This window comes from Rhodnius prolixus, unplaced genomic scaffold (assembly GCF_049639745.1).
Source record: "Rhodnius prolixus isolate KJV_2025 unplaced genomic scaffold, Rpr scaffold_7, whole genome shotgun sequence".
Classification (NCBI taxonomy): Eukaryota; Metazoa; Arthropoda; class Insecta; order Hemiptera; family Reduviidae; genus Rhodnius; species Rhodnius prolixus.
In genome coordinates this window covers 27881478-27908922 of record NW_027411582.1, presented here as the reverse complement: position 1 = coordinate 27908922, position 27445 = coordinate 27881478, and the positions used below count along the sequence as shown (strand labels likewise).

The window sequence follows — 27445 nt, the reverse complement described above, 5'->3', positions numbered from 1 at the left end:
TACAAGTAAGCTTACAAACTAGATACTTTAGATATCCATTAAAATTCCTAAGATATGGTTTCTTCTTATATGGCATGGCCTCACTTCCCCAACTTACAACTAAGCTTAACGTGAATTACAAACTAGATAATTTAGCCATCCATTGAAATTGCTTTGGTATGGGTTCTTCTTATATGGCACGGGCTCACTTGCCCAACTTAAAACTAAGCTTAACCTAACTTGCAAACTAGATAATGTAGTCATCCATTGAAATTCCTTTGATATCGTTTCTTCTTATATGGCATCGGCTCAATTGCCCAACTTACAACTAAGCCTAACCTAACTTACAAACTAGATACTGTAGACATCCATTGAAATTCCTTTGATATGGTTTCTTCTTATATGGCATCGGCTCACTTGCCCAACTTAAAACTAAGCTTAACCTAACTTACAAACTAGATAATTTAGTCATCCATTGAAATTCCTTTGATATGGTTTCTTCTTATATGGCAGGGGCTCAATTGCCCAACTTACAACTAAGCTTAACCTAACTTACAAACTAGATAATTTAGTCATCCATTGAAATTCCTTTGGTATCGTTTCTTCTTATATGGCATCGGCTCACTTGCCCAACTTACAACTAAGCTTAACCTAACTTACAATCTAGATACTTTAGCCATCCATTGAAATTTCTTTGATATGGTTTCTTCTTATATGGCATCGGCTCACTTGCCCAATTTAGAACTAAGCTTAACCTAACTTACAAACTAGATACTATAGACATCCATTGAAATTCCTTTGATATGGTTTCTTCTTATATGGCATCGGCTCACTTGCCCAACTTACAACTAAGCTTAACCTAACTTACAATCTAGATACTTTAGCCATCCATTGAAATTTCTTTGATATGGTTTCTTCTTATATGGCATCGGCTCACTTGCCCAATTTAGAACTAAGCTTAACCTAACTTACAAACTAGATAATTTAGTCATCCATTGAAATTACGAAGATATAGTTTCTTCTGATCGGACTGGTGGGTAAGTGGGCTTACAAAAAGATACAGACTTGAAGAAAACAAAGTTTGCTAAACCAACAAAGAAAACGAAATTCAAGAATCAACAAGAAGACGAATAACAACTGAAACCTCATCCTGATATTAAACAAATCAACTAAGAAACAAAGATTTTAAAGCAATGAAACGTGTAATGTATAAAATCGGAGCCAGTGTTTTTTGTCACGAAGTGTTGTGCAGGATGTGTATCCGAGATAAATCTAACACAATAATTAATTGGTCGGTATATTTTATTCACAGTTGCTCTTAAAAAACCGAGTAAAAACATTGTTAGTGGCCACTAAATTGTTTTAAATAATTATAATTCCAAATATTCATTTAGGTGAGTAGTGAACATGCAATTAGTGAAATGATTTAGTTTTTTCGTGCACTATTATCATGCTATTAGTTACACCACATTAATTAAATATGAAAATGTAAAATAAGTGGAATTATAATTAACATTGAAGCGAAAGATTATACTAGAAAATTTGTAAAAATAAGTGTTAATTGAAGCTACATTTGAGCTTTGAAACGTGTACTGTCTCTGTTAGCCTACTCCCGGGAGTAGTTGCCCAGGGAGCACCTCGAGGAGGTAGAGATCAGATTTCGCTCCCCAAAAATTACCTACCGATTATCGCAATAACTATAAGGTTAAGGATTATCTTCCTTATTAATGCATTGTACAAACTTAAAATCTAGATATTGTTTTCAATAATTGAGAACGTTTTACGATTTGCTGTATCGACGTGTAATGGAAGATTTATTATAATAAAATTTCTCATAAACCTTGAATAATATTTTAATTTCCTTCAGTCTAGTATATTATATTTAAGAATATAAGAAATCTTTTTAGGGAAACGAAATGCCCTCCAATTGTTTTAAATAGAAATTGATGGATCTTTCCATAGCTTAAATTTTTTTAATGAAGTAATTGAGTAGCCCATTACTCGTAAGAATCATATATGTAAATTCACTTAGTGTATTTTAAATCAAAGATATTTATATCTTTCTTTTTATTCAATGCTTTACTCCAAAGTGAAGGTTGCCTTTCTCATTGTGCGTTTTAAAATTATTTCAAAAGCCCATCAAATGTAGATTGTAGCATGTTTCATTTGAATCCTTAATTGATTTCATTAATTTTATTTTAAACTATTTGAATTTCTATTATAAAAATTTAATTTGCAGTGTTCTTATTGAATAAAATAATAAATATTATTACTTACTTATTTTTTTCCAAAATTTACTTTACCCCTGCTTATTCTGTTCAAGGTAGGTAAAGACTGTTCGGGATGACATACTTCACAATTCGGACTATTGATTGTTTTAGAAAAGTTGTTAAGAAATGTCCCAAGGTCTAAAGCTATTTCAAGAGTTAAGTTACAACAAAAAAATAAATTAATTAATTAAAAATTAGAATAAACATAAATTTAAATTCAAAATGTAAAAATTAATAAAGTGAAATAGAAAAATAATTAAAGCAATAAGAATCATTGCTTGTCCAGGCATGCAAGATTCGTTGGTCGACCACATGCTAAATTGTTTAATTTTTTATTAAAAATTATATTTCAAATAATAATAAAAATTAATTTGTTGTTAAAATGTAAAAATTAATAAAGTGAAATAGAAATATAATTAAAGAAATACGAATCATTTGCTTGTCTAGGCATGCAAGATTCATTGGTCGACCACGTGCTAATTCACTTTTTTAAATTTTTTAGTTTAAAAAATATTTAAAATAATACCGAAAATTAATTTTATGTTAAAATGTAAAAATTAATTAAGTGAAATAGAAAAATAATTAAAGAAATAAGAATTATTGCTTGTCCAGGCATGCAAGATTCATTGGTAGACCACGTGCTAATTCAATTCTTTTAATTTTTTAGTAAAAAAATATCTAAAACTCCGTAAATTTAATATAGTTGTATCACTTTATTAATTTTAATAAAAATTTGATTGAATTTAATTAAATAAATAATAAAATCTTACTTACGTGAACATCATAGTTGTTCACAGGTCGAGAGCCCAATGGCAACTGACTGCAAAAATCCGTTAGTCGCCATATTTGAACTTGGATTTTTTATAAAATCAAATTTAAGCATAATTCTATTTAAAATGGATTAATAACAAGTTAATTTAGATAAAAAAAGTGATTTTCCCACACTATTAATAGTTTTAAAGCCTTTTTTAAAATAAATAATTTGGGACTACTTTATGACGTCACACCTAAGCACATGGTTTTGCGGAAGACTACAAAAAGTAGTTCCAATTAATAATACTAATTTTTTTCTTTTAAAAAATGAAAGAATATATAATTATCAAGTTGAAATAAGTAGTTAAAAATTTATTTTCCATTAGAAGTAGTTTTTTAAGGCAAAAATGAGCACCTCTACTCCTGACCTTCTTTGGCTAATTCTTGAAAATCTGCTCGATAGATTTTCTTCATATTTGGAATTTAAATTAAATAATAGGTAAAGTTTAATAATAAATTAGTGGTAAAACTTAAAATTTTATTTAAATACTAGTTTACGAGTGTGACCTAGGGCTGAAGTTGTACTCCAAAAGTGGTCTCAAAATAAGTTTTCAGAGAACGGTTTTCAGTATAATTTATGTAATACGGCTTAAATAAAAAGTACACAAAGTTTGAACAAAATTTTTGAAGCTATTTTTAAGCAAATCCGTAAAAACTACTTAACCTATTACCTACTCTTATACGTGGCGAATTTCCACGAACCTACGCGATAAGTTTCTCTTTTAAGTTAATATTTTTGCAAAATCTTCATTGCCTGTAATACTACATTAGTGGTAAGATCTTGTGTTGAAATTGTTCATGTGTAAGCCCTAAAGTAAAACCTACATACTAGTTAATATATCACGTCAATATCTTTCATTTTGAAAGTTTAGCTCCCATTTACTGATCATTTACTCATTGTAATTGAATTTTACATTATATTTAAAAATAATAGTTAAGTGTAGGCGGAAACTTTTACCTGTGAGCCGTTTTATAAATAACTTAAATCAGCCTTTACCCAATCTTCCTTTTTCCCGTATGTACCTTCTGGATAGTTTGAATTTAGGCAAATCATTTCACTTACTAGGTATCTAATCTATTACTGTATACTTTATTATTTATCTTTAGATAACACGACACAATATCTTAACAGAGAAACAACATGCTGTAAGCTGAAAACATGTACTTACTGTCGCTGTAGTATGTGTTACACTGAATAAAATATCAACTAGTTCAGAATTACCTTTAGAATGTCGAAAGAACGCTGAGAACAAAAATAAAAATCATTTAAGCTATTATTTATACCATTGTTTTAATTTTAATTTACAAATATTTCGAAAAAAATCAATTTTCAATAAGTTAGAATTTAAAACTACTGGTGCGAACCTTGCAAAATCCAAGGTCTATAATTCTAGGTCGTTTTGATCTTTACATTATTAATTTAAATTTCATGGAGATTACTCTCCCCTCTAAAAGAGAGAAATTTGAATATTTACGTGGAAGTTCATTATTCCCAAATACATAATCGTAATTAGCAATTTACTTTTACAGTAACAAAGACGACCAAAAATTATTAACATGTTAAGAACTAAATCTACATACTTGTGACCGTTGAAACATTTTTATGAAAATAATGAAGACTAAAATCACCTTTTTAAAATTAGATGTGTACACTTAAAATGCATCTAGTATCAACTGTCTTGGAAACATGTCAATTTCATAAACACTTCTGATCACATCAACTCGTAATTAAAAATCAAAGTATACACAATAAATGTTGCTTGCCTGCAAGAAGTCCTTAACGCAGTAATGATGCAAAAAGTTCTTTAATTTCTTACGAAGTTCTCGCTTAATAGATAATACAATCAAGTTTTCTAAGCTATGTAAAGTTCTCACTGACTTAGTTAAAGCAGCATCAACTTATAAGTAAGTATCAATCTTAAATAAAAAAAACATCAAATTATGAGGTAAAAAGGGATTTATTAACTTGGACATGTTTTTAGAGGAAAACATCTTTTTAAAATACAATATAAAAACCTGTAAATACGAGTACATGGTAATGTTACATAATTTATATAAATACATAATGCATAAATATGAATAAATATTTAAAATAATCATGTAGAGAAAGAAAGCATGCTTAATAACTTAAGAATTGACTGACCATTGCTGCTCTACTTGGACTTGAAGTTCCGAAGAAGGATATTAGTAGTGGCCATATAAATGAATAATTATGATTCTATTTATTTATAAAATGACTATTGTCATTTTGTCATGCACTAAAGAGTGGCTGGCTGGTTGATGTGTAGCTGAAAACCCTAACTAAAAAGCAAATTATAAACTTTAATTTTGATATAACTTTAATTTTCTAACTAATGTGTTGTTTATTTCCAAAGTAGCTGGTTGATGTGTACCTGAAAAAGAAAATTCTGTTGTACACATTGAAGTCGAAGAAAAAGAACTACTTCTTATTTTATAAAATAGACTAGCATTGGCCTTAATATTTCTCCAGTTGGTTGATAAGGTGGTTTGCTTAAGGTTAGTCTCGTTTAGTTATATTTTTACAAAAATAAAAAAAGACAAGAAGTAGATGCGCGATAATTTTAGTTCTACTGCTTAATTCTACTAAAATTATAAATTAACTTTCTGACCATTTCAGACAATAGAAGTAAAGAGTTATTGGAATGCTTATCTCAAGGCTAAGCATAATTGAACTAATTAAATTTAGGGAGAAAAATCGTAGAAAGTTAAGCTCTGGATGCTGAGAAACGCAGCAGCCTAACCTAACAGCTGTTAACAGACTAGAACAGCAGGTAACAAAAAAGATCAATGAGGGTTAATGTCTTTTATTTCTGCGGTATATAGCATTAATTTAAGTAAACAATAATATAACTCTTATATTATTTTGTTACTGTTATATTTTGAGCACAATTCTTTTTCCACAAAAATAAATTAAATATCAGAATTTATTAATTTAATTGAAAATTATACTGTGTATAAGTTACTTTTTCATTAACAAATTATTAACTTTATCAAAATGATACAATTTAATTTTTCTTTATATTTGAACAGTTAATCCACAATAAGAGATTAGATAAAAATTTAGTTATACCCTGAATCTTAATGAATAAAATTTTGCCTAGTGCTCGTACAGTCAATCTATTTCTAATTTCAGATAAAATATATATTTACAATATTTATAAGATTTATTAAAAAAAAAAAATTATTTAAATTAAAAATTTGAAGGTGCCTACAGAATGCAGAAAGCAATTTGTTTTTTAAAGCTCCATTTTTTTAAAAAAATACATTTTCAAATAACAATATAAAGTGATAAAAATCCGTAATTATATATTTTTGTACATTTTTAAAGATTAATTGTATTTGTTTTAGAAAATAAAAAGCTTTATTTTTTAATAATTACTGTACACATTATTTTGTAAAAATTAATTTTTATACATAATTTGATAAGAAAAGACTATTACTTCTCTTTAACAAACTAGACTATCTTAAATTTTGGTTTTACTTTTTTTAAATTTAATATTCTACAAAATTTACTTGAATTAATAAGTGGTTTATAGAATTATTTTTTTTAAATGGCAGTTACTTGGAATTATAAACCATTAATTTAGAGAACAGATAACTTTAACATTGATTTCTCTTTAAAAAAGGGGGTAACTCACATTGACGATTAATCAAGATAATTTTTGTAAATAGCACAGAAGTTGTTAGTTACTTGCGATATATGTATATATATATATTTTAATTTTCACTAAATGGGGACTCTGGTCGCATTTCCAAAGTCCAATGAAGCATCACTCATTCATCTACCACTTCCCACAACATCAAAGAAGCATCAGAACCTCCGACAGTGGCCACATTTCGATCGTTGAACAAGAATCTTGCTGCTGCTATTGCTAAACTGTATACTTTTTCTTCATTATACTCTGCTTTAGGACTAATACACGGATACCTGTAAAAGTAAAAATTATTTTGATAAACTTTTAGAACTACGAGGGGGTACCCAAAAATAACCGGAATTGCGTTGCCGCGCATGGAGCTTATGTAGTACGCATTTCTGCCGCTAGACGTGTATAGCGCAATTCCTTGCCAGTTCAGTCCTGCCTGTGTTGTCTGCCTGGCTTGTTCTGTTCATCTGCAGTGATTGTTTTTACCAGCGCTGTTTTGTTCTTTTTTCGTTTTTTATGATGGCAAGTTTAAGTGAACAACGTGCAGCTCTGAAATTTTGTTTTCTACTCGGCAAAAATGCTGCTGAAAGTGTTTTAATGTTGAAAACAGCTTACAAAGATGACGCTATGGGAAAAACTCAAGTATACGAGTGGTTTACTCGGTTTAAAAATGGCGACATGTCGATTGATGACAAACCTCGTTCTGGACGTCCATCAACTGCCCGAATCGACGAAAATGTTGAAAAAATTCGAGAGCTGGTGTTCACAGACCGTCGACAGACAATTGATCAACTGTCAGAGAGTAGTGGGTTATCTTGGAGCTCGGTTCAGCGAACTTTAACGGAAGATTTGGGGATGAAAAGGGTTGCTGCCAAGTTTGTTCCTCGAGTTCTGACTGACAATCAAAAAGAACATCGAGTTGAAACATGTCGTGCTTTGAAACAACAGCTTGAAACTGATCCAGACTTTCTGTCAAAGGTCATTACTGGTGATGAGTCATGGTGCTATGGTTATGACCCAGAAACAAAGCAACAGTCGAGCCAATGGAAGACGTCATCTTCACCCCGACCAAAAAAATGTCGTCAAGTCAAGTCAAACATCAAAACAATGCTGATTTGCTTTTTTGATGCCAAAGGCGTAGTCCATTCAGAGTTTGTCCCCCCAGGTCAGACCGTCAATCAAACCTTGTATTTGGAAGTTTTGAAAAGATTGCGCAATAGTGTTCGCCAAAAAAGACCCGATTTGTGGCAAACAGGAGACTGGTTCTTCCACCACGACAATGCACCTGCACACACAGCCATCTCTGTTACACAGTTTTTGGCTAAAAATGGCATGGTTCCGCTGCCCCACGCACCTTATTACTCGCCTGACCTGGCTCCGTGCGACTTTTTCTTATTTCCACGCAAGAAAAAGGGCATGAAAGGTCACCGATTTGACAACATTGAAGAGGTCAAGAAAAAAACGAAGAAGGAGCTGTCAGCCATTTCTAAAGATGACTACTAAAAATGTTTCGAACAGTGGAAGCACCGGTGGGACAAATGTATTAGTTGTAATGGAGAGTATTTTGAAGGGGATAAGGTTGTTCTGTAAAAAATTTGTAAATAAATAGCTTTTAAAAAATAATTCCGGTTTTTTTTGGGTACCCCCTCGTATATGGCAGTGTTAGATTGCGGCGACAGGGCTTTTAAAAATTTGAGCTGTTTTTCAGAGGAACCGTAGAAATTGAATAGTAGCATGTTATAAAGTAGAGGAAAAACTATATTGCAATACTTACTTCTACAAGAACAAAGACTAGTGGTGGAATAAGCGCGTCCCTTAGTTTTTAAAAAAATGTTTTTAAGCTCAAAATAATTTCTCTTATTACAATTTTCAAAATTTTAAATTATTAAATTTTTCAGAGTTGCTAAAATAGAATCTTTCTTTACCGTGCAGAAAAAAGTTTACCCTTTAAGATCTTTAAGAAAATTTACACGTAGAGAAAACTGATTGACTAACAAAGTTTCATGTTATGAATAAATGAGATCTTATCAAAAATATAAAAACAAAATATCTTTTATCCGCCGAAATTCAAAATTGACTTATAACAAAGAAACATTTATAGAAAAAGAACATAATATTCACTTAGAAACAGAAATTCTAAAATTACCTGAAGAGTCTAAGGTAACCTTCAGTATCGCCAGTTACAAGCAAATCATGAGCTGCAGATCTGTTAACAGTTGATGTCAAAGAGGTCATCGGGTAATATCTATTGTTCCATATACCTAAAACAATCATTCATAAAATACTGATTTCTCTGGGGCTAACAAATTAATAAATAACTATTTTACCAAAGAAAAACCAGTGTTACCTGATACTAAGAAACCAACTGTAGAATTATGCGTGTACCATTTCACATCTTTCATAGCAATTGGACTTTTTTCAGCAGTTAGAGTTTTAACGTCCCCTGAAATAAATTTTTTGGTACATAAAAATCGTTAAGTTATACTAGATCATTTTGAAATCTATAATACATTTAACTCAGAATTCATTCAAGTTCTTTTAGGCCAGATGTAGGTCAACTGGCTCAGCTACAATAGTGTAACCTTCTTCAGAAAATGTTCGGTCCACAGTTCTAGGTAATGTCATTGATTTTGTCCAACATAATGCATGTTCATTTTACCCCTGACTATTTTCGTACTTTCATCTGTCATTAAAAGTTGATTAAGATGTTTGGTGTAGAGAAGTTGTCATTAACTACAACTACTTAACATTTCCAGTCTCAGCAGGGAGGTTACAAGGTTTGTACGTCATTGAACGTTTGTATATCATCACTGCCTTTGTGATTGTATTTGAAAGAGTTATGTTTTTTTACCTTAGGTATTTTGTAATTGAGATAAAAAATATATTCGATAAAAAATAATCGCTAAATTCCTCAAAACATTCATTTGAATTTAATTTCGACATAAAGAAAAATTTGCTAAACGGGGCATGATGCTATGGACCTTTACCAAACTAAAATATTGCCCCGACCTTCTTACTAGCAGAATATGTTCTTTGGTATACTTGATTGCTTAATAACTAAACAAATTGACTAGTAAACTGCATATGTTTAAATTCTAAATGCTGTTACGCAAATGACACCAAAACAAGGCTATTTTCTGTTACGGATAGAACTATGTTGAAAATTTAAATTTTTATAGGTAGCTAATAATTTTTAGTACCCGACTTCTGTGTTTTTTGCACGTACGTGTTAAAAAAATTAGTAAATCATAATGCACAAATTAAGTAGCTGATAAAAATAAATCAAATTCAGTTGAACACTATTGTTTTGGAGTCTATTAAGTTTGAGTTAATACAAACACGAATAAAAAAATAATAAATAAGCACTCTGTAAATCAGGATATTTTGTACAAAATTTTATTGCTATGTAACTTCTGTTTTAACCTCTGTAGTAACTACTTTCAACACTTTAAACAAATAATACATTTCAATAATTCTTTTTAAGTATTATTTCTTATCGGCTTTTAAACAAAATTAACAACTAATTAAATAGAACTTACAAAAAATTAGGTCATATTCCGCAGTAACAGTCTGAAGGAAGTTGCTGTCTGTACTCCAATCTAATTGCATTAGTGGTTGATTTCCTCGTATTTTGTTGATCTTTTTATATGAAAAACCGTCTCTACTGACCCGGAAAAGGTAAACACTTCCATTTTGTGAACCTATGGCTACCATGTCGCCAGCTGGGGAAGAAAAAAAAATATTGGAAGTTATACATTTAGATGCTTTTAGTTAAAAATAAAAAAATAATAATAAACCAACCTGGATTATATCCAAGACAATTTAATGGTGATCCACAGACTCTGACAGTAGCTACAATATTTCCAGCTTCTGCGTTCAGAACTACAATATGGCCTTCAGTTGAGCCAGCAGCCAATGCCACGCCAAAAGGATGGAAACTTAGTGATATACACTCATGTGCCACCTTATTAAATCAAATTACACTGAATAAATTTTTTTGAAAAAAAAACAACAAACAAACAAACAAATCAATGATCCAGAACAAAAAATTTGTAAACAATGAGACAATTTCAATAACTTTTCGCAATGTATAAATATGAAGAAATAAATAAATAAAAAGATACAACATTAAAACAAATAATATACAAATTTTATTTTAGTTATAATGGGAGGCGCCACGGTAGCCGAGCGGTTAGAGGCGTGACCTGCGAAGCTAAATATGTATTGTGGTACTGGGTTCGATTCCCGGTCTTAGGCCTTGGATTTTATTTAATAGTTAATTAAAGAAATTTTTACAGTAAAGTATGTTTGCTAGTCGCCTCCGTCCACGACACCTAATTGGTAGTTGGACGTTAAGCCCCGCCTGAAAAAATAGACGATTACTTTACTACTTTACTTTTAGTTATAATGGAATTATTGTTTAATATAATGATTCTATAATTATTTTAGATTAAAATTTAATATAAACTTACTTAGAAATTATAGACTGCCATACTAAACCTATCCTAATTAGATTTGTGTGGGAATAAAAAACTTAAGAAATACAAGACATAGTTATATAATCTGACCGAGAAAAAATGCCGAATATATTCCTAACCGAGACAAAACTAAAAACCCTTTCATTATATCTTAGCGTCTAGCAAATTTGTACAGTTTTGCAATACAAACTAAGCCTGTTTAATTCAGTCACTCTTAACTTCTCTTTCTTTATTTCGTCACCTTTCGAATTTAGTACTAAACGAACATTTATTTCAGACGAAACGATTTTTTGAAATAAGAGAAAACAGATGTACGTACAGAAGACTGAAACGTCTTGGTTTGTATTGCAGTATATAGTACTTAACTATACTAAATTTAAGACTACCAGGCACTCCTGATGGTATGAAAGTGTGTGGGCCTACGCAATTCTTAGTTACAGTTCCCGTACATCCACCCTTTGGAGCTTTTAGACATTAATTTCTAGATGTATTGTGAATATTAAACTGGATACCCTAATCCGATCTTGACTTGGATATTATTTAATATGTGAATTTAAGAAATCCAGTTCCTAAATTTAAAAATCTCCGTCCAAGACCACTGTGATCGATAGTGATCGTAAAAAGTATGCAAAAAAGAAAATAGCAACACTTTAGTCACTGAGCACTGAGTTACTGAGTTTTGAAACTGTAATAATTTTTTTTTTCTCTTTACGATTTCCGCCAGATTGCATAAATAAATTTACCAAAGAAAAAACTGAGCAAAGAAAAACTTTTCGAGAGAAAAATCATCACAAAGTCGATTAGTATTTCGATAGAATCTTTTCTGTCCAACTTGAATAAATATATATTAAGTTAAACTATCAGAGATCATGTGCTAAAATTGTTTTCTTGACTCGCGGAATACTAACTAATAAACTCTTTCCGAACTAGGCGAAATTCGATTTTAAGTAGTGGCTATACTTGCATTTAATGAGTAGTTAGTAAACAAATAGTATCTTACAAATGATTTAATTGTTTTTTCTTAAAAGACTATAAAATGCCATTACCTGTGTTGTCCATACTAGTTTGTGTTTTTTCCATAAAGCAATATTCTTATCATGACCAGCCGTTGCAAATAGTTCATCATCAGGATGTACTGCGAGGCCCCAGAGTTGTCGTCCATGACCAAATACCACCTGGAAAATAAAAAATAATTCATATCTTTTTCTGCTACTGTAGCAATTACAGTATTAATTAAATCTCTTAATTTTCTGTCTGTCTTAAAATACTGTAACAGCTTAAGAGTTGGAAGGATAGGGAACTTCAAACAGTTGTCAAAGGTAAGGCAAATAGCAACACAAGATCGTATTGGGGCTGGATATTAATTAAGGTTGAGAAACTGGATGCTAACGAAAGAGAACGATGAGAAAAAAGAATGATAAAAACGACAAGACTCTTGGTATTTGAAAAAGGGCCTCAGGAAGTTGGAAGTGTGAAGACTAGATGGTATTTCAAGGCCAGACAAGAGAAAAAAGAAGATAAACTTCGAACATCGGATCTAAGCATTTTCAATTGTCATCGGAACTTTTAATTTACATTTGTAGACATGAAATCATAATGCAACTCCAAAGACAAAATTAATCTTCACCATAAAATACCTGGTTGAATCGTAAATTCACCAAGCTTCGACTGCACGTTCCATAACGACCCGAAAAAGGCTTCCCGTTGATGCCCTTTGTCAGTAACTTGTGGTTATTTAAAGAAGTATAACGTATAAAAGTAGCATGGTTACCAAACACAGCTGATTAAATCTCTAAATTTAAAGCTCCTGATGGCCTAAAAAAAAAATCTATAGTTACCTGATTAAATCTTCTTTGTAACGATCCTTCCACAATGTTATTCTTGGTCGTACCAACATAAATGTTTCCATCGTTTCTTCCAGGTCTCTGAGGGTATATACTTCTTACACCGCCAGCAACTTCAGGTAACTGTACAGGTTATTAGTTATCTTAGTTCGTACATTAGTTATCGCAACAAGTAATCATGTTTCAATTAGACCAAGAAATAAAAGTCTTAGATATTTGGAAATTCTATGCATTTCAACGTGATCTATACAATTTTTACATATCATTCTACGATTTAAATGTTCATTTAGATTCAATTTATTAACCTTAGTTTCAGTGATTTTTTTATAATTTTGTAGAGAATCCCATGCAACAATTTTTCGATCCTTTTCCCCACCTGATAGTAAGGTTCCTTCAGAGAGCATCATTAACGAACTTATACTTTTATTGTGAGCCTGAAAGTATAAATTTAATTGAATATATACTTAAATTATAGGTATTAGAATTGTACAATTTAAAAGTCAACACTCACTTCAATACTATTATTGAAGACTATTCAAGACTTACCTCAAATTCCATTCTAACGAAATATGCGCCCTCACTATCAACTGAGTAAATTGTAATAAAACCATCTCCATCTGCGGTAACTACATCTCCATCCTGTTCAAACTGAAGACAGGTTATATGCGTCCTAGAAGGCTGAAATATTTCAAAATATTTTCATTGTATAATGATGGAATAACTTAAGATCTCCAACAAGTCAATTCTATGTAGAATGGTTGGCAGAACTAGGGAGATAAAAAGAATGGAGAAAATCATGTCCTTAAGGAAACAGAAAGATAAAAGCATTGAAACCATAAACAATGTCTACCTCGGAAAAAATTACAAGCAGAAGTGCATCTAAAGATCAGAAATTATTATATTAGAAAAACAAATCATATATATTACAGGATTGCCGTAGCAAGTCTAGTGAGTCACCAACATATTTAAACGTGAGTGTAAGTTGAATTAATAAAATAAGAAAAAATTACAAGTCAAACTGACATTTACGCTTAAGTACGCAATTAGATGAGCTTGGAATGAATCCGTTTGGAAAATTCATCGTAAATTACAGAAAAAGCCTTTCTTTAAAATTGCACTTCAGCTGTGTGATTTTCAATCTTCTTGGAAGTCTGTTTAGAAATTTAATAATTATGCACTTTATGAGGTAGTAAAACCTTGAAATATCTGAAATGGAAGTTTAGAAAACATTATTTAACCCCTCGTAAAATAAGAGTGTAACGGGTGAACCTATTTTGGTTTAGTGAATCGTTGCTTGTAAAGTCAAAGTCTAGAAAAATTGATCGAAAAGTTAATACTCACTTCAATTAAAGTCAATACTTACTTTAAATTTGCACCCTCGCTATCTACTAATTAAATGTTTTACGTTCTCATTATTTACAAGTTTTTTTTTTGTGTTCCCGAGGAAATTACTTTTTTAAAGAATTGGTATTGGATATTTTTTTTATTCATTGCAGTGATATCAGATCTTTTTGTCTCTTCAAAGCCAGGATCCCATGATGTGCAACTTAAGGGAAGTTAGTTTGTTGAGTGCACATACGCTTAAAACACTGGATTGAGACTGTGTTCATTTGTACAATTGTGAACGTAATTTGTAACAATATTCAGCAAGCTTTAGTAGAAGTTCTCTCTACACAAGTGAACCCTGCCATCTATAATGTTTTGACGAGCTCAGACTACATATACTGATATCAATATTTGAACTATCTCCAGTCCACCCACCACTTACTAGAGGGAAGAGTACTGAGTTCATGAAGCTACAACGAAACCAAGCGCTAATGAATGACTGGCAGTCGATGTGCCAAATCAACAGAGAAAGGGCAAAGAGACTGTCGGAGAATCAAACCAAATTAAGCCTAAACTATTTTCCAATTCAAGAATGTTAACCTCTAAAGACATTACAGAAACAATATTGCTTTCTGTAATCAAGATAGACTCGTTTCCTAATCTTGAATGATTCAAAAAGTTCCTCAGTTACAAAAATAAAGAAACTGAAATAAATTCTTAGTTTATTTACTAATCTGAGAGACTAATCTGGCCAATTTATAAAATTAAACTAGAACAAATCCAAAAATTGGGATTATAAGTACAGGTGTCAGTGATGAAAGGTGGAATTAAGCTCTTTTGGATAAATAAAACAAAAGATAAGATTATTATGAAAGAACTGATATTTCAGTCCCCACATACCGGTTTAATAATGTCAGTTTTTTCGAAATATCCATCTTTTCTTCTGGTCCAAAATGTTAGATGCCCTTTTCCATGCGTAATAAGTAGATTGTCATCAAGTGGATGAAAAGACGCGCCTGTAAGTTCTTCTTGTAACGTCTAAAAGATAGACAAGGAAAGAAAAAAAATATATATTAAAAAATAGTGTGATAAAATTGTTTGTAAAAGATTTAAAAAAACAATTATAATATTTGCAGTCCATTAAAATGATAAACAATCTGTTTATCCAATGTTTTTGGAGGATAAAACCAGTACTGCAGCAATATTATTGTAACAAGCTTCTTTTCTTTTGTTTTTAAGGGATGGGTGATGATGAGGAGAGGGGATTTCTTCTTAATAATTATTAAGGAAGGACTTATCTTTTTGCATGCTTTGAAATGGAAATTACCTAATTGGTAGAAGGGCTGGACGGAATAATTGAATGGAGATTCGAGATAAGTATACAAAAATGAATAATGCAATGAAAATAAGATATTTTATTAACTATTGTACAGGTTTAATCAAAGGATAAATGTCATACCAAGTATGACTTAAGTCGGCATGACCTTGATTATAACTCAGTCTAGGCAATCAATCTTTTTTAATCAACTCAATAAATTGGTGTGCAAGTTTTATTTCATATTGTTTATTTTTGAAAGATTTCCTTAAATAGTTTATTTTTAAAATCATTTCAATTTTGTTGGAAATGAATTTTGTGAGAACAAAGTTATTAAAAAAAACACTTTAATAAAAATTAACTGAGAATATAAAAATAAAAAACTTACAGCTACTTTGCCTAATAAATGGCCCCATTGCCACTGCCATACTGATAGGATTCGTTCTCTGCCACCATCAACAGCAAGCACGTAACTGCCACCGTTCTGAAATAAAGTAGAAGTTAAGATGATGATTATTATTATATTTATAATAATAAATAAATTACAATTTATCATAAGTACAATGATATCAACCTTGGTATTTTTTTATTTACTTTTTAATTCGCGATAAATTTATTCTGAAAAAACACTTTTAAACTTAAGGGCAAATTATAGATAAAACACGTTATGAATAAATATGAATCTAAATGAATTGTAACCATTTGTTCGATATTATTTTATTTTAATGTAAAAGTATAATATCACTTAAACCAAAAGATCTTTGTACGAGTATATATCCAAAACAACTTGTAATTAACAGACTTTTCGGTTGCACAATTGAAAGAGCCAAAACAATAAAAAAAAAATAACAACACCATAATCCAAGAATGCATGCAAAGTTTTTAAAAGAAGTTATGGGTAATTAATGGGCAAATTGCATGTTTTCCACTTCCTATCTAAACCCTTTCCTTTTTTGAAACATACAATGTGGAGGGAAGCAGGTAAGAAAAAAAAAAAGATTTGTGATGACAACTATCGTGACCAGATATTTGTGTTAGTTTATTAATAACTGATAATCGAATAATTGATATCGTAAAGAGGAAATGGTCTTTGCTACTTTAATCATCGTAAAAGGGCTCTTATTCTGTCCTTTTAATTAATGGAACGACAATGTTAAAAAAGAAAAATCACAAATAATGGGCGGAATTAATACCAAAACAACTTCAGAGCAATGATTTTATAAGCCTAAATGGACTGTACTTTTGTGTTTGGTTAGTTCGCATGAATAAAAATGTAATTTTCCTGGACTTGGAAATATTGGCGAGAGTAATGACGTATAATCTCACAAATATCTAGGATTCCTTTGCCAGTTTTTTTTTTAGAAAATATTTTTTTTTATAAACTTAAATTGAAAAAAATAAAACAAACTTACGAGTTGAGAAAATGCAACAGCCGAAACGCCAATCTCAAATTCTCCCATACCAAATACGTACAAAGTGAGCAACGTTTCTGTACTCCATATTCTTATATGTGCTTGTGTTTTTCGATTTCTTCCCGCTCTTTGGCCAGATGCAACCATTTCTCGGGAAGGGTGTAGATCCATACTGTGATTAACAAAAAGTAAATTAATAAAAATAACTTAATTGAAAAAAATACGGGGCTTATGCAACAATGAACAAAAATTATATTTAGATACCATTGGATATCCTCAGTGTGACCAGTATAGTGTCTTTGGCTTTCTTCATCTCTATCGTATAATACAGCTACTGCTGCCACAAAGTACAACAATTCACTAGTTGGTAATACCCACAAATTTCTTCTAGAATCAATACCACGGTACCCGTAACTGTTTGGATCATTAAGGAGTATATTGCTTGAAAAATTATTAGAATTATCAACACTCGAGTTTACTATGAGCTGATGGTGGAAGTAACCAAGTTAGAGAAATTAACTGTTACTTCGGCTAAAGTAAACTTTTGATTTGCTGCAAATAATAGTTTGGAAAAATTTCCACACCACCTCGTCATTGTAAAGTGTAGGCCTCTACAAAAAGTATGTGTGAATTTCATAACTTGTTTATTCATTCACTTATTAAAGCTAACTATTTGAAATATTATCTTTTTTTACCATTTTATAAAAATCATCATTTACTCTAAATTTAACCCATTCTTAAGCCATTTATTTGATGCCCTCTAACTCCAGGAGCTATCTTTGGAGGCGAAAACTCCCCTATGTATTTGTCATTTTTACGTCTACTTCTCACACGAAGAAGTATTAAATAATGGTGCAACTTTTCAATTTTAAATAAACATATAAAAATATTGACGATTTGGTACAAAAGCTGGACTTGTGCGCTTTGCAAAAATTTAAACAAAGAAAACATAAAACTGCCTTTTTTTTTACTACACATAAACATTATGCACTAGTAGATGTAAATAAATAAACAAATCAAATTAAGTTTTCTCAAAGGATACACCCAATCAAGGATCAGTCTTTTCTCGGGCGGTGAATTGTCTTGAGGCGGATGGTGTACTGGCGGATAAAAGGTTCTACGCATGCCTTTTATTGTTAATCTTACTGGTTCTTCTTTCAAAACTTCAAGTAACGTATAATCTGTAACATTATTACAAGGTCAATACAAGAACTTGAAATTTTATAATAGTATATAAATAATGACCATTATCACTCAGTCACCATTGTTTTAAAATCAATTACCTGTACTCCCTCTAACTACTTCAGGCTCTATATAAAGATTTCTTGGCCTAGATTTGCTACGAGCTCGTCTCCTAACTTGTCCATTTACTAAAGGTTCAACCATTACTGGACCTGAGGCAATCGCTCCTCTAGATCTGCTGCGGCGAACGGGTGACATCAATCCACCTGATCCTAAATAGAACGTATCCACGTCTGAGAATTCGTTCCTTAATTGAGAAAAACTTCTCACCTGAAAGTTTTTAGAAATAATTAAAGTCATATTGTCAATTTAGATAATTGCTTCAGGAAATGTGGTGCCTAAAAAAAAAACTAATATTCAAATCCGCCATCTAATTACAAATAATTTTATATTTATTTTACAATTAAATCGTGTAATTATATAATTTATTAAAATTAGGAACAAAAATAAATTTTTACTTAGCAAGTTGCTTTATTGACACGATAATTCCTAATTGAGATTCATGAATTCTAAAATCAAAAGCATATCAGTACTAAAGTGAGAACAGTTCACACCTTTAACCTTTGTTTGTCTAATTGCACTAACTTTAGTATCACGCTAGAAATACTGAAGATATTGCTTTTAATTCGTACATTATTGCTAAAATATTCATCGATAAAGAAAATAATCACAACTTACACTGTGAATAAATTCACCTTAACTTTATTTTAAGAAAATTTGGAAATCCTAGTAGGTATAAAAGTACATTGACATCTGCAAATAATAAATATATAATGGTTTGAGATAAAATACTTCTTTGGAGTTTCTTATTACTATTTCTTTGTCAATAGCAGTTGAATTAATAATCTCTTTACTATTTAAACCTGTATGCTACTCAAAGTGGGTAGGTTTCTTTAAGCAATAAAGTGATTATACTAGTTTTAAAAAAGAGCGAATAAAACACGAATTTAGCTTGCGTAAATAAAAATATTATAACGTACATAACAAGAAAGGAATGCAAATTGAATTTATTTTATCAACTACTTAAAAAGCAACCTTTATTTTCTAACAATTTTAGAGGAAGTTACATTTGTTCTAAAAATATGACGTAATATAAACATAAAGAAAAACAAAATTCGTTTAAATAGGCACGTTTAAATAGCTCAGAAATGAGACATTAAAAAAAACAGCTGAATTTTATTATATTTTTGATGTCTGTTAAGTTACCTCTTGTCCACTGACTGTAAACATGCGGCGTGCTCCGTTCATCTTTAGAACTTGGCCTAAATCTTCAACTACTTCTTCAAATGGCTGTGAAGTTCTTAGATTTAGTAGCACACGACACTAAAAAAAAATAAGTCATACATTTATTATTATTTTTTTTTACAACAACTACGAACAGAAGAATCTGTCAAGTATTTTGCAATACAACTATTGCGGAATAACTACACGAAGTTTTTTTTAAAGAAAAATCAAGGGTGCCATTTTCTAGAAAATCTTAAAAAGAAAAACCAAATGTTTAGTTCTAGAAGTGGTACTTCGGGTAACTTCACCCAGTAATTCCCTTGCTCAAATTTACTCTCAACACTTTGAGATTCAATAATAGAAAGTCATTATTTTATACTAGTTTTTTATTTTTATTTTTCAGGAATCCATCTCCTCATAAATATCGAGAATGCATTCAAATTATTCTTACGCAGCTAATGTCTGCTCAACTTTCAAATTTAGTGATGCTGTAAAGTATTAACTTTCTTAAACGCTATGACAATATTTACCTGCACAGTATGATCCAAATTGTTGATAATCCTGATCACTCTTCCAGAACTAGGTTTGTTGATTCCTCCACCAGGAGGCGGGAGTTCTCCGTCTACTAAAGACTGTTTTCTACTTAACGGGGGCTTACTACTCCAACCACCTCCAGGAGCAGCAGAATACCAGGTACCATTTTTCTTTCCACCATAGCTAGCATTCTATAACATATAACAAGTTATTATCTATAAGAACTATATAATTTTGAATAGATTTATGAGTACCACGAATTTTAGACAGAACGCCGTCAAAAATAAAACAACTTTCAGAGTGCCTTATGATTAGAAAGAATAGCGTGATGAAGACTAAAAAAATTAGACAACATACATCAAGTGGACAACACTCCTTCAAATAAAAACAAAATGGCATTTCTTTCACTTTTATCGGAATTTTTACTTCCTAAAGTAATGGCGTTTTTTTTTTCAGATGGACTTTACGACCAACTACCGATTAGGTATCGTGGACGGAGGCGGATAAAGACGCTAAGTAAAGAAACAAATTTTTTAGAATTACAAACAGAAAGCCCCGTTTTTTATTTGGGATAAGATGATTTGAATTCACAAACTTCTATCAAAATGTCTTTTTAAAGAATAATTATTATTATTGTTTGTTTTTTTTTTGTAAACATGATCTGCTCAGTATATTAAATTAAACTTGAAATTTACAGCACAAATATTTGGCAGCAGTTTTGTATTCCTGTGTTTTATACAATAATCCCTTTTTTTGTTATTACCAATGCAGCTTACAACTTAATTGCATCTAGATGTTTTGAACCGCAGGACCAATACAGATCCATTAAAATTACAGTCTTTCCTTATACCACTAGAAATACGTTAATATTTCAGTAAAATATAAAAATCTTGAAATTGTTATGTGCAACTATAGGTACGATATATTTCAGTACGTAAATTATTTGTGACACACGAGGTAGTCAGTTTACTAGTAACTTAACAAATAATATAACATTGTATTCGAATGAGTTATTTCTTAAAATTGACTCTAGCGAGAACGAAGTGTACTAATAATGTGCACGCACTTTTCTGATTAGATGAATAAAAATTTCGTATGAATATAATTCACACGCACCTTTGAGAAACGTCCTTTGAGGTACTGTTATTACAATGATATATTAGTTGTACAGATCAATGGAACAAGGCTATAGCATGTCTTAAACTGTTTGTATGAATAAACAAATATAATTTGCCCTTCAAAATATGTAAATAATATATAAAAATTATTAAAATGATATAAAAGATAAATTTGTGCTAGATAATATATTTAACTTAATCACTCTGTCTTAAGATGGGATTCCTTTTCAAAGAGGGAGGGGGGAATAATTATATAAATGACTAGAAAGATATCTTTGCTATTATGTAGATTTGATTAACTTGATAAAACAAAATTAGGATAAATTTCTGTACACTAATTTTGCCAAAAATTAAATGTCAGAGAAACTAATACTAACATGAGTATGGTTCACACACGAAGAAAACAATATAACCTTAAATCTCCACTAAGTATGTACAGGTAACCAAAAACTAGTCCTTTCAGTGACGCTATATCGCAGGATCAGAAGAAGATTCAGTGCACTCGCATGATTAGAAATCATTAAGCGTCAAAAATTCTAGCTTTACAAATACTGTTGCAAAAAGAGTCTACCTGATCTTTCACGGCCTCAGAAAAAACCTCTCCTTTTATCTAGGTCCTAGGCTTTCTCACAGAAATTTTTGCTATAATTTCCCCCAGGTCTCTAGATGCCAGTGGTGGCATCGCTGTTAGAAAGAATATAGGAGATAGTTTCCTCGGCAATGAAAGAACACTGCCCGTAGGCTGACTATGAAATAGGAAAAGAGAGGTGGCACTCAGTCCCTTTAGATGCCCTTAAATGTGTTTATTAACTTTTATTTTTTTATTAACATTAAAGCGTACAATACTGATCCCATTAAAATAGAAGGTTGTATTAAACTGTGGTTATTACGCATGAGAAAAAATCATGCAACTTTCAAGGACTTAAAAAAAAGTTTCCGTGTTGTTTAAAATACTTGGCGTTTGAATTTACTGATGTATAGATTATAGTTAGTATAATTTTACTTTATATGTACGTAGTATGCCTATCTGTACACTAATAAATTTGTAACTTAATTGATATTGTAATAATAACAAAAAAAATTATGTGTTTTTAATTATTTATTCTTTTATAATAAAATAAATGTGTAGTTTAAATTCATTGCAGAAATTTCTTTTAAAAATGAAAATAAAATTATTATTTTAATCTTTTCATCATTTTAAACAAATCACAGAAAATACTTAAAACGAAACAATATGTTACCATTTTTTAGAGAATTTTCTCGGACTAGTTAGGAATGCAAATATATTATTCTTTACCACAGATAACCATCATTGCATACTACAAAGATATATAACCTAGGAAAAAATCCTTACTAGAGAAAGAGAAAGTGACTCTCACGATTTCCTTATACCGCAATTCAAGTGATTATATTATCTTTAATCTTAGAATTTGTACTAAGTACAAAGTTGACTTCAATATTAACCGTTCAATGTTAACAAAAATAAATAAATAAAATAAAATAAATGATACTGTTTAAACAAGCGTGATTTAGCAGCTCCTCAAGAAATCTTATAAAATCAATATTCTCCATTAAAAAAGAAAAATTGACCAAAATCAAATAAAACCCCTTTGCGATTGGTACCTAAAAAAATGGTTTAAAAAAAATAAACATGTAAAACACTTCTCATCGATTCCCATATTCTTTCAACTCATAATTTTGGTCATTTTCAACACGACATTTCATATTTAAGTAATATTAGAACCATGCTAATTTACTTGTACGGGCATTTTATGGGAGAGTTTTATTTTAATTGATCTTTAAATACTCGGCTTAAATAAAGATATTTTTTGGAAAAATGTTTTACAATCAAAGTCAATATTTATGTGTAGTGTGTACACAAAATATAAATTAAAATCATTGTGAGAAAGAATCGTTAAAAACTGAAATGTCTATTTTACAAAAATTAGCATCTATGGTCATCAATAGATTTTTTTTGAAATTTGGAAATTTCCATTACATATTAAATAATGTTTCAAATAAAAGTTTTAGATATCTATAAAGTAAGTAAATATCAAATAAAATTAAAATCCTTAGAGCCAAGGCTAATTCAGATTGATCATTGTTATTTTACCAAAACTTTATTATCGCATTTAACTAGTGAAACCTACTCCAAGTATAACCTTTGATAATTACCTGCAATTGTTTTTATTTTTGAGTTATACTCACAAACCAGTTTGAAAACAGGATTTTTATAATCAAGGCACCACAACGTGCATTTCCATTAAAATAAAACAAAATATGTAAAATCTAGAAAAATTACACTAACTGTTAGAAAGGTTAAGCTGAAAGTATAAAAATACATATTTTTGGTGCGCAAACATTAAAATACAATACCAGAAAAGGTGATTTCTTTTTTGCAGTTCCATTTTGAATTAAAGATGGCGGGTATAAAGTAAAATAAATAAGTGAGAAGAAAAAAAAAAGCGCAAGCACAAAAAAAAAAAAAAGATCCAGTTACCATATAAAATAATCCATTATTGTCGGCAACAGCGTGATATTTCTGTACCACTTTGAAAGGAGGCAGTGTTGATATAACAGTGGATAGAGAAGCAGAAGAACAAGAAGAAGTAGAATTTACAGAAGGTGGTCTGGAGGATCTACTCACCTCCGGGAAGACAGGTAACGAGATGAGTACGAATGCTGGTTCGTACATGACTGAAATAAATACGTGTATTCATCCCCCTTTTTCTTTAGAAGTGGGAAATAGTGACCCTCCAAGGGCTAAAGGGCTGCCACCCTCCACCTCCCCACCACCAAACAAAACCATTTTCTGTAATAAAAGGCAGCAAGGGCGCAGGCCCCAAGGTCAAAACTGTACTCGAATTATTCGCATGCGAGTTTAGCATAAAACAGGACTATTTAATATTCTTAACTCCTTCTTGTTCTGCCCAGTTACACCCCTCTTATAACTGCCCGTTGTTAGTAGCGGCCCTTCCACCACTATTTGTATCCATATTACACAAGCCCTTTTCTTCATTTTTCTCACCCTCCGAACAGTCAGATTCTCCCTTCTTTTCTATTTGCTTCCATATTTAAACTCAAGGTGGTGGCCCCAAAGTAATGAGATATTTTCAGCTTCCATTATGATTGGAATTTCACGCCTAGATCGGAATACCAATTTATTGTTACCCTTTAATCAGCAACAATAAGTAAAAAGACTGATGCAAAATCTTTAATTTAGTTAGTTTTACTTGATATATTTTTTAAAATCTAAGGATTTTCTTATTCAAAAATTAGTTAAAGTGAATATTATATAAGGTCTATAAATTAAGTAATGAGACTGATTTTTTTAAAAAAAATTTATTCAAAAAGAATTACAATTCTATATTGTCACCCTCAAAATAACTTCCTTCTGAAGCCACACAGCGCTGGAGACGTTCCACAAGAGTTTGAAGTGTGCCACTCCATGCTCTGGCCAGTAAAAATATTCCTGTGGCTCCTCAGCCTCCTTATTCGCCTGATTTGAGTCCTTGTGACTCCTTTTTCTCTTCCCCAAGTTGAAAAATCACCTCAAGGGAACTCATTTTGGGACAGTCAAAAACATTCAAACGGCTGTAACCGACCAGCTGAAGGCTATTCCAGTATCGCGAGCACTGCTATGAGGAGTGGCAGAAACGTCTCCACCGCGCTGTGTGGCTTCAGAAGGAAGTTATTTTGAAGGTGACAATATAGAATTGTAATTCTTTTTGAATAAAAAAATTTAAAAAAAATCAGTCTCATTACTTAATTTACAGACCTTGTACAAGTTAATTGTAATAAACTTAAATTGTTGGGATAATGTGACGAACCAGCGACTACGAAAGCAAATATAGAATTAGATGTACCGCGGAAAAGGGTTGGGAACACTGATTTAGGAAGAAGCTTTTGAATCTTTTCTTCCTCTGAGTTCTAAAATTAATTTTCCTAATAAAATGTTTCCAATAAAAGTAAAGTAATAATACACGAGTGCAATGGCAGAATATAATTATTACATTACCCAGCGGCATCTTGAGGATATATCAAAATTGTACATAAATATTAACTGCAATTTTCCATTTAGTTACACAGCCTCACATTGACACATTCACCCACACTAACTTACAGACAAAAATAGTGAAAAAATAGTAGGTTTGTCGGGAAGGATTATCTGTGCGGTTAGCGTATTGGATTCCCAAGCGGAGGTCTCGGGTTCGGATCCAGCTGCTGGGTCCTAAGATTTTCTCTTCCTAGGAGCTGGTTACAGCTCTCTGTTGGACAGAGTTGCCTGCAAGGAGAGACTGTCCGGAGGCCGGGATAGTGCACTGAAAAAAGTTCCGGACGCTAATGACCTCAGATGTCGACGCGCCTTAAATCATTAAAAGAAAAAATCTAAATCCTCATAACTGCAACATTTTTTCCTAAATTGGGTAAGTGAAAATAAAAATTAATATAAATCTTGCTTTATTAGTTTATCTTTTATTAAAATCAACAACAAATCTCTAACATCCGAAAACCTTTGCTAGAGCACTGCCGGTATTTGAAAAAGCGTTCTCTCGTTACAAATAACATTGGACAGTAAAAAGCTTTTAGGAAGAGAAAAACTAGGTAACAATGCTAGCAAATAAATTTTTACGGAGAATTTTGTTACTATTATTTTTGTTTTTACTTGGATTGATTCATTTATAACACAATTTTGGTTGACAGGCAAAAACACTGTGACCGTCCTATTATATTACGGGTTATTAACTGTAGAAAAATGTTTGCATGTCTATTAGTGTTTAAAGCAAAATGGTAGGGAAGACCAACATAATTCATATGTACCTAACTACATTCACATATATACATTCATAAGTACATACTTATAAACCTCCAACGTTTGTTACTAAACCCCCTCCTTAAAAAAGTAAATAATAATGATACACACTACATACATATATAATAGTACCTAATACAAAAATGATAAATCGCCATCTAACATGACAGTACTAGGACAACTTCACACATCTATTTATTTATATAGGTTATAAGGTTAGAACAATTCTTATTTAAATTATGAAGAATATGTTACTTATTATTTGAATAGTTAATTATGCAATACGTATGTATGACAGAAATTCTATTTACATTTTTGGATTTTTGTGGTTTACTGTTTCTTTAAACAAAATTAAAAAGGCTGGTTCCCGTTATTTTTTAATTTTTTTTTTGGTTAATTACCTGAGATAATTTTTAATTTCCCTTATTTTTAATTATTCTCAAAATTAAGCCCATTATGCTTGAATATTGTAGGCCAATTTTCTGGCAGGAGTTGGTTCCCTTGCTACCACTAGAGGGAAAACCAATTCTCCAATTGAAATTACTACAATTTCATAAATTATTGAATTTTCTCGTGCAAAGAAAGTGTTTTATGGGCTAAAACTAACAGCAGTCGGTAGGAGCTGTTTGGAATGCAGTGGAAGTATCTTTAAAATACCATGAAGTTCTTCAAAAAACGTATTTGCGACTGACCAAAACTGAAGAAGTGTAATGAAGAAGAGAACAGGTTATAAAAAAACTCAGTTGTTGACGATGATTTAAAAAAAAATTAATAAAATTATTATTTCTACCTGAAATTAAATTGAAAAAACAAAAAACCTGGTAATTATAGTAAGAAATAGAAATCAAGGGTTACACGATCATTTTAAAGTCGTGTACACATTAAAGTTCATTTCTAATTATAAACTTCTGTTTTTCATTTCGACCAATTCAAGATTGCGGGACCAGTTAAGATTTTCGAACTTACTTGCTAACAGCCATCTTAACCAAATTAATAATTTTATATAAATTAATATGTCAAATGAAATAATTTCCTTAAAAATTTAAACAAAACATAGACTATGCACTCCTAATAAAAGGATCATCTTGGGCGAAGCATCAATTAGAGCAAGGTAAGGTAACTATTATGAATATAAAATAACAATAATGAGAAGTATGGGAATTTTATATGTAGTTATTATAATTTAATCCATACTAATCCTAGGAATCGATGCAACTTTTCTCTCAATAACGAAGGTTAGTTTGGCACGATATAAATAATAATAATCTGATTGTATAAACAAATCTTAATTTTTTTACTTTATTTGAATTATTAACACTATTAACCTCGATTTATCCGTGACTGTTTATCTAAAGGTCCTCTTGCTAAATTTGAATAAAAGTTTTCATAGTTATACATATGTCTTACTTATT

The 27445-nt window shown here is 30.8% G+C and overlaps 1 protein-coding gene and 1 long non-coding RNA gene across 16 annotated transcripts in view; one reads left to right on the top strand and one right to left on the bottom strand.

Annotated features, from left to right (window-relative positions):
• Positions 1 to 5859: 5859 nt before the first annotated feature.
• The window catches only part of DCX-EMAP (Doublecortin-domain-containing echinoderm-microtubule-associated protein), a 96727-nt gene continuing 75141 nt past the window's right edge, over positions 5860 to 27445 (bottom strand). For 13 of the 15 annotated variants that reach the window (XM_074114678.1, XM_074114675.1, XM_074114679.1 and 10 more), the window contains 17 exons: positions 20099 to 20293; positions 19551 to 19667; positions 18386 to 18614; positions 18145 to 18283; positions 17367 to 17516; positions 17103 to 17274; positions 16079 to 16174; positions 15276 to 15413; positions 13596 to 13727; positions 13355 to 13483; positions 13044 to 13172; positions 12252 to 12380; positions 10529 to 10691; positions 10267 to 10449; positions 9075 to 9170; positions 8874 to 8988; positions 5860 to 7011 (listed from right to left, as the gene is read on the bottom strand). In XM_074114678.1, coding sequence (XP_073970779.1) covers positions 6858 to 7011; positions 8874 to 8988; positions 9075 to 9170; positions 10267 to 10449; positions 10529 to 10691; positions 12252 to 12380; positions 13044 to 13172; positions 13355 to 13483; positions 13596 to 13727; positions 15276 to 15413; positions 16079 to 16174; positions 17103 to 17274; positions 17367 to 17516; positions 18145 to 18283; positions 18386 to 18614; positions 19551 to 19667; positions 20099 to 20293 — 2466 coding nt within the window. In that variant the 3' untranslated portion in view covers positions 5860 to 6857. The other 2 variants (XM_074114687.1, XM_074114688.1) reach the window with 2 other exon arrangements.
• On the top strand, positions 13036 to 20679 carry LOC141447294 (uncharacterized). Its single transcript, XR_012454246.1, has 4 exons — positions 13036 to 13168; positions 19972 to 20058; positions 20146 to 20261; positions 20559 to 20679. It is a non-coding gene; the product is annotated as an uncharacterized lncRNA (long non-coding RNA).